General features: G+C 40.8%; 1 protein-coding gene across 1 annotated transcript; it reads left to right on the forward strand.

The window, feature by feature from the left end:
• Positions 1–609: 609 nt before the first annotated feature.
• Positions 610–5,874, forward strand: LOC149924819 (uncharacterized). The gene has a single exon (XM_090161668.1). The coding sequence runs from the start codon at positions 610–612 to the stop codon at positions 5,872–5,874; it is 5,265 nt and encodes a 1,754-aa protein (XP_090017794.1).
• The last annotated feature ends 1,812 nt before the right edge of the window (positions 5,875–7,686 follow it).

The following is a 7,686-nucleotide window of genomic DNA, read 5'->3' on the forward strand; positions in this document are numbered from 1 at the left end:
ACCCTCCTACGCATTGTAACCCGGCCACCTGTTTAAAGGCATTAAAAGTCGCTAGATGACTTGGGCCTTATTAAAAAACTCGCGTCAAGAGTAAATTGCGCGCTTAAAAGATTGCACTTTATTTGTTATTAGTTACCCTATATATAAAACAATCAAAATTTCAAACTAACCGTTAAACGCATAACAAAATATTGTATTGTATAACGATAATATATTGTTACGAGCGAAAGCGTGCAGCGCGCAGCGCTCAGCACGCGAAATAAATAAATTATAAAAAGTTCACTCTCGCATAAAAACCGTTTGTAAAAAGTTGTCTTTTTCTTATTTGGCGAAAAGTAGGCTTAGCGACACTCAAAATAGAAGAGTTAACGGAAAATTTGAGTAACCATTACTAACGTAATTAGGTCTCACACTTCGGTGTTTCAGTCCGCCGAAATAGCTCTCCCCTAAAAACCACCCCGGACTATAAAAGAGTGGGAAACCTGTTCAAAATCCCAACATTTGGTGCCGAAACCCGGGAAGGAAAAGTCGAGATAATCAGTTCGCAGTGTGAAACGTTAGTTTAAAGTGAGTTAGTACAAAGCAAAAATAAAACCCAAACAAAAAAAAATGCCAAGAAGAAAAGATCAAACACAACCATCAACGGCCATAGAAGTGGAGAAAGAGAAAAACACAAATGAAGTAGGAGAGTCATCTGAAGAAGAGTACACGGACGTTTTTGGAGAAGATCCAGATGAAGATTTAAATCCGCAAGAGCCGATGGAGCTACGTCGTCTAAAAATGCAAAGACAAACAGTGCGGTCTCAAATATCAAAACTAATCAACGAACTGGAAGCGCTAATCAGAAATCCAGAATCAGCAGTTGACGAAATAGAGGATAGCTTAACGCTACTCATCCAAAAGGAGACAGTTTTAGGTCCCCTCGAGCAAAAGGTACAAGACCTCACGATCAACCTCAAAGAACTTCGAAAGGAATTAAAGGATGCCAATCGCAACGCCGATAAAATCACTTTGACCAAGTCAAGAGCCAACCGAAGAATTAAAGCCGCGACAACGACAGTTTCGAACAACAATAACATCAATTCGAACTCTTCATCGCCCATCGGATGCAACGGGCAATCATTATCAGTGACTAGATTACCAGAGCTGAAAATGCCAACCTTCGATGGAGACATTTTGAAGTTCAACGGATTTTGGAGTAGATACAACGCGGCTGTGGATAGCACTGATCTTCCTAAAGTAGAAAAGTTTAATTATTTACTGTCATATTTAACTGGCGAGGCTAGAAATCTCGTAGCTAGTTACGAAGTCGAGGCTACGGATAGTTCTTACGATGCAGCTGTAAAATTATTGAAAGATACGTATGGCAGGACAGATGCTATGATTAATCACCATCAAACTTTAATGTTACAATTAGATCCCGTGCTTAAAGTTAGAGATATAACGGCGTTGCGTAATTTGCTTTTGACGTGCGAATATCATATTCGTAGTTTGAAAGCTTTAGGTGTTGACACGGGTAATAGCGGTTCGTGTCTATGCCCAGCGATTTTGAGAGTTATACCGGAAGAAATTAGGCTTGACTATAGCCGAACGCGTACGTCGGACGCCGAGTGGAACGTCGACACGCTCGTAGCTTTTTTGCGTAAAGAAGTTGAAAGCCGCGAAAGATGCAATTTTTTAGGCCGAAAAACCGAAAAGGAAAAATTTGAAACTCATCTCCCAGTAAAGCAACAGAAAAACGAGCTTCGGGATAACGGAAGCCAGTTTTATCAGAGTTCAGCATCCGCACTTTCGACACAAGTTGTATCGAGGAACGTACCATTTTGTATTTTCTGCGAAGTTGACACGCATGGCTCAGCAAATTGCGAGGCATACTCAATAGAGGCGAAACGAGAAAAAATTTACGTGGATAAGCGATGTTTCAATTGCTTGAAGAAGAATCACGGAATTAGAAATTGTCCGTCAAAGTTTAAATCTTGCAGAATCTGTCACAAAAATCACAATATGGCAGTCTGTCCTTCAAGTATCGCCAACAAAAAAGCACCAAAATCAAAACCTAAAAACGATGAAAAATCAAAGCCTCACGAGAAAAACAACGTCGAACCCAAAACATGCGCCTCTGTTACGACTAATCGCGCGGTATTTTTGCAAACAGCACGAGCGATAGCTAGAAACCCCCGCGTCGACTCTCAAAACAACGGGTCGCGCGTAAGATGCCTGCTGGACGGGGGAAGCGAAGCCACCTTCGTTCAGGAAAAAATATCTCGTCAACTTAACCTACCAGTAATAGGAGTTACCACGCTCACCCTAAACAACTTTGGAAATGAAAAACCTGATACTTCCCGAAGACGGAAAGTACGGTTAACCTTAGAAAATGTCAACGGAGATGGGAACAAAATAGAAGTAGTGGCTATAGAGGTACCCTACCTGTGTCAAGCAGTCACTAATGTCAGTTGCGAAGAAATAGAAAAATTCGTAAAAACCAACAATTTACAATTAGCGGACGAATTTGTGCAAGGACCGAAGAGCGCCTCCAACATAGACGTTCTCATAGGAAGCGACTACTATTGGCAGTTCGTTACCAAAACAGTAGAGAGGTTGAGCCCATCATTAGTAGCGCAAAACACTATTCTGGGTTGGACCTTACAAGGACCAATAAACGTGAACCGAATCGGAAGTTACGACACGGTTCAAGTGTTACGCGTCAGTGCTGAAGAAATAAAGGTCTCTGACACTATTCGAAACTTTTGGGAACTAGAATCACTTGGCATCAAGATTAACGAAGAACGAGTTCCAACAAACGAAAAAATAATAGAAGAGTTTGAAAGTAATGCTATTTTCAATGGAGAACGTTACCAAGTAAAATTACCTTGGCTCACTGAGAAGAGTAATCTACCAAACAACATTGCCGTGGCGACAAAACGAATGAAAAGCTTAGTGAAAAAGTTTGACGAAAAACCTAAATTTTACGAAGATTATAAAAACATTATCAAAGAGCAACTTGAAAACGGAATAATAGAAATAGTAGAGACACCGGCTACCCCAGGAACGTTTTATCTCCCTCATCAAGGAGTTACTAGGGATTCGAGCAGCACAACGAAGCTTCGAGTCGTCTACGACGGCGGGGCGCACGTCATAGGAGCACCATCACTAAACGAATGCTTAGCCAGCGGGCCAAACTTACTCACCGACCTGCTCATTATTTGTTTACGTTTCCGCAAACACGCTGTAGCTATCACCGCAGACATAGAAAAGGCATTCCTTCAAGTAGAACTCGTGCCGGAAGACAGAGATTCCTTGAGATTTCTTTGGGTAATAGAAGAGGACGGTAAAATAAAAAAAGATGAGTTCCAGGTCCTTCGAGTGACGCGGGCCGCGTTCGGAATCACTAGCTCCCCTTTCCTTTTGGCGGCTACGATAAAGCTACATTTGAAAAAATATGATCAAAACAGAGAAGAGATCATTGGCCTACTCAACGATCTGTATGTAGATGACTGGATAACCGGAAATGAAACCGATGACAAGGCGTACAAGATGTCATCAAAAGCCAACAAAGTTATGAAGGAAGCGGGGATGCTCCTAAGAAAATGGCGATCAAACTCGGAGGCTTTAGAGAAAAGATGGCGAGAAGACGAAAAATTCGTTACCGAAGAAAAATTAAACGAAATCAACAAACCGCAAAAGGTCTTAGGATTGCAATGGGACAAGAATGAAGACGTCATAACTTTTCACCTTTCCAAAATATTAGACGCTCTGAAAAACCCAAAACCAACCAAACGATTTATTCTCGGCACAGTCGCCCAGATTTTCGACCCTATAGGCATTTTGGCGCCGTATACCATTCGTGCAAAAATCATATTCCAAAAGCTCTGGGACCTTGAGAAAACGTGGGACGAAGAACTCCCTATCGAAATTGTCAGCGAATTCGAAAAATGGACCAACGAGATGGAGGAACTCCGAGGCCTAAAATTACCGAGATGCTACTATCAAGAGAAAATCAAATCGCAACAACTCCATTGTTTCTGTGACAGCAGTGTTAAAGCGTACGGAGCTGTAATTTACATCAGGTTCGAAACTGAAAGCAAGAAGGTCGGAGTATCTTTCGTCTGTGCAAAAGCGAAAGTCGCGCCACTGAAGAAAAAGCAGCCCGATATGTCTCTACCCAGACTGGAATTGCTAGCGTGTCTGCTCGGAGCCAAGCTAGTCAATCACGTTAAGGACGTTTTCGATCAAGAGAATTTAGCCATTTACATGTGGAGTGATTCAACAATAGCGTTACACTGGGTTAAAGATAATCCCAAGACTTGGCTACCTTTTGTATCAAATAGAGTCGCTGAAATCCAAAAAATATCAAACCCGAGTTCGTGGTCACACTGCCCCTGTAGCGGAAATCCAGCAGACCTTCTATCAAGGGGAATCGAAGTTAAGAAATTGATTAATGGAGACATCTGGTTTAATGGTCCACCTTGGCTAGTATTAGAGAAGGAAAATTGGCCAAAGAATCCGACGGAGCAAATACCACGAGAGGCATTGAAAGTCGAGAGAAGAAAAACAATCGTATTGACTACCAAAACCAAAGAAACTTTAGGCTTTCAAAACTTGATTAGTCTCGAGAAATTTAGTACTTGGAGGAAACCATTGAGAATTACAGCTTGGGTATTACGATGTATAAAGAATATGAAAAAAGAAAAACAAACTGTTCCGTTAACAGCGACGGAACTTTGGAACGCTGAAAACCTTTGGGTAAAATCAATCCAACAAATGAACTATCCAGATGAACTTCAAGCCTTACAAAACCAAGAAAAAATTCCCTCAAACTCTAAAATTCTTTCCTTAACACCGTTTCTAGGAAGCGACGGATTAATCCGTGTAGGCGGTCGGTTGGTACAGTCAGACCTGAGCTACGAGGAAAGGCATCCAGCAATAATCAACAAAGACGAAAGACTGGCTTACCTAATAACCCAAGAATGTCACAACCAAGTTATTCACGGAGGTGTTCAAGCCACGTTCACGCAACTACGTTCGAGGTACTGGGTTCCAGCGGGTAAACAGCTAGCGAAAAAGGTCGTAAGCAACTGCGCACTATGTAAACGATTCAGGTCCAAACCAGGTGAAATGCCTTTCGCGCCTCTTCCGGCGGAACGGAGCACCTTTACCGAAGCTTTCACAGTTATCGGTATAGATTTTTGTGGGCCATTGTTCATCAAAGGAACAAACAAGGACGGAGATTTAGAGAAGGCTTACGTGTGTCTTATTACGTGTGCAGCGACCAGAGCGGTACATTTAGAGCTAGTTCAAACTCAATCAACCGAAGATTTCTTACTCGCTTTCCGACGATTCGTCTCTAAAAGAGGACTTCCTAGTCAAGTATTTTCGGACAACGCAAAGTGTTTCGTAAAAGCAAACTCGGAACTGAAAGCGATATGGCAAAACATTCAAAAACCGGAAGTAAAAGACTATTTCGCGAATCACGGAATAATTTGGAAATTTATTGCCGAGAGAGCACCCTGGTGGGGTGGTTTTTGGGAAAGGCTCATTAGATCCACGAAAACCACACTGAAGAAAGGTCTAGGCAAAATCACCCTACGTTATACAGAAATGCAGACGGTATTAGCTGAAGTTGAAGCTGTCATTAATTCCAGACCATTGACTTACGTAAATTCGGAAGCTGACGAACCAGAACCCTTAACCCCTGCCCATATGCTGATTGGAAAAAGATTAACCAATTTACCACCGCAACAAATAAAAATCAACTCGCGAGGAGATGAAAAGGAGAGAACGTCATCGTCTCATCGTTATGGAAAGACTATGCGCGCGATGGAAAAGGGAATACTTGATGGAGTTAAGATCCGCGCATCACACCCAACCAACTAAAACGGAATCCAACTTCAAAGTGGGCGATGTCGTTCTAGTGCACGACGATAAACTTTCAAAACATATGTGGAAAATGGCCGTAGTGGAACAAACGCGACTCAGTTGCGACGGTAAAAATCGGTCTTGTATCGTGCGCACAGCAAACGGTACGTTATTGAGAAGATCAATTCAACACCTGTTCCAGTTGGAAATTTGCTAATTAGAGGCGCGCAATTAAAAAAAAAAGATGAAATGCTGAATCGCATTTCGGGCGGGAGTATTAAAAAACTCGCGTCAAGAGTAAATTGCGCGCTTAAAAGATTGCACTTTATTTGTTATTAGTTACCCTATATATAAAACAATCAAAATTTCAAACTAACCGTTAAACGCATAACAAAATATTGTATTGTATAACGATAATATATTGTTACGAGCGAAAGCGTGCAGCGCGCAGCGCTCAGCACGCGAAATAAATAAATTATAAAAAGTTCACTCTCGCATAAAAACCGTTTGTAAAAAGTTGTCTTTTTCTTATTTGGCGAAAAGTAGGCTTAGCGACACTCAAAATAGAAGAGTTAACGGAAAATTTGAGTAACCATTACTAACGTAATTAGGTCTCACACTTCGGTGTTTCAGTCCGTCGAAATAGCTCTCCCCTAAAAACCACCCCGGACTATAAAAGAGTGGGAAACCTGTTCAAAATCCCAACAGGCCTAAGGTGGTGCCTTGGGTATTAGCCTAGCTGATTATTATTATTATTATTAACTTTATTTTATGTACATTAACCTAATAAATTCAAGGGGAATTTTATCGAAAACGAATATATTTGGTTTGCAAATATTTATGTGTATATAGTTTAAAAAGAAAAAACTATTTTTTAAAACCTTTATAAACCCTAAGAACTTGCGCTTGGCCTAAAATAATTAGGTGTTGAAATTGGACGCGGAAAATGCCAATTCGAATGTTGCACTTATTAATAGTTTATCTGATAGATGATGCCATGTAACTTTACACCTATCGCTCATACGCCGGGAAGGTTGAAATTTCCATAGTAAAAAACAAAGGCTCACCGACTCGTAATAGTTTATCAACTTATTTATCTTATAATTTTGTTGTCGCGCGCTATTAACTCTGTCTTTGCTCGGGACAATAGCTCGCACTTGTTGAAGTTAAGTATAATTTTTGGTGCACCCCTCCAGAGGGCCGTATTAAGGCATATGTGGGAAGTGTGCCATGGCACAGGATCCCCCAAGGATAGGGGGAGTGTCGTTCTCTGAAAAGAACAGCCATGTATAACATCATGGACGAATTACTGGCCTTCTCTTTGTGATAGTTTTTTAGCTTTTTCTGCTCTCAGTTCCCCTCTGTGTTGAGTAATGTTGTCACAGCTAAATTGAGAAGATTATCTCCTTGGCATGCCGGAATTCCGGTTTTATTAACAAAGCTTCTCCAACTACTTTTAATTGCTTCATTTCCCATTATCTGTTTCATAGCTTTGGTTTTTTTATTTTTTAAACATTTTCCATTGTAAAATGGTGCAGCAATATTTAAAACTGTATCAAAAAATTTTTGAACCTCATTTGTTGGATTTAGCAATCCACATTTTGATTGCACATTAGTCCATTTTGAGTTTGAGGATTGCGCGGAATCAGTGACTAGTAACTTAAAAATCATTGTGCCATACTCTGAGTGATTTTGGAGTCGTTTGAAAATACTACCTATTACGTAGTGAACAACCTCCGGTGGTTCTTGATGTTTTTCCACAGTTGTTTCAGCACATTTCTTTTTAGAATAGAAAGCAATCAAATATTGTGTCGAGAAAAATTCCCACAC

Source organism: Leiobunum rupestre, chromosome 10 (genome assembly GCF_980474605.1).
Source record: "Leiobunum rupestre chromosome 10, qqLeiRupe1.1.hap1, whole genome shotgun sequence".
NCBI lineage: Eukaryota > Metazoa > Arthropoda > Arachnida > Opiliones > Sclerosomatidae > Leiobunum > Leiobunum rupestre.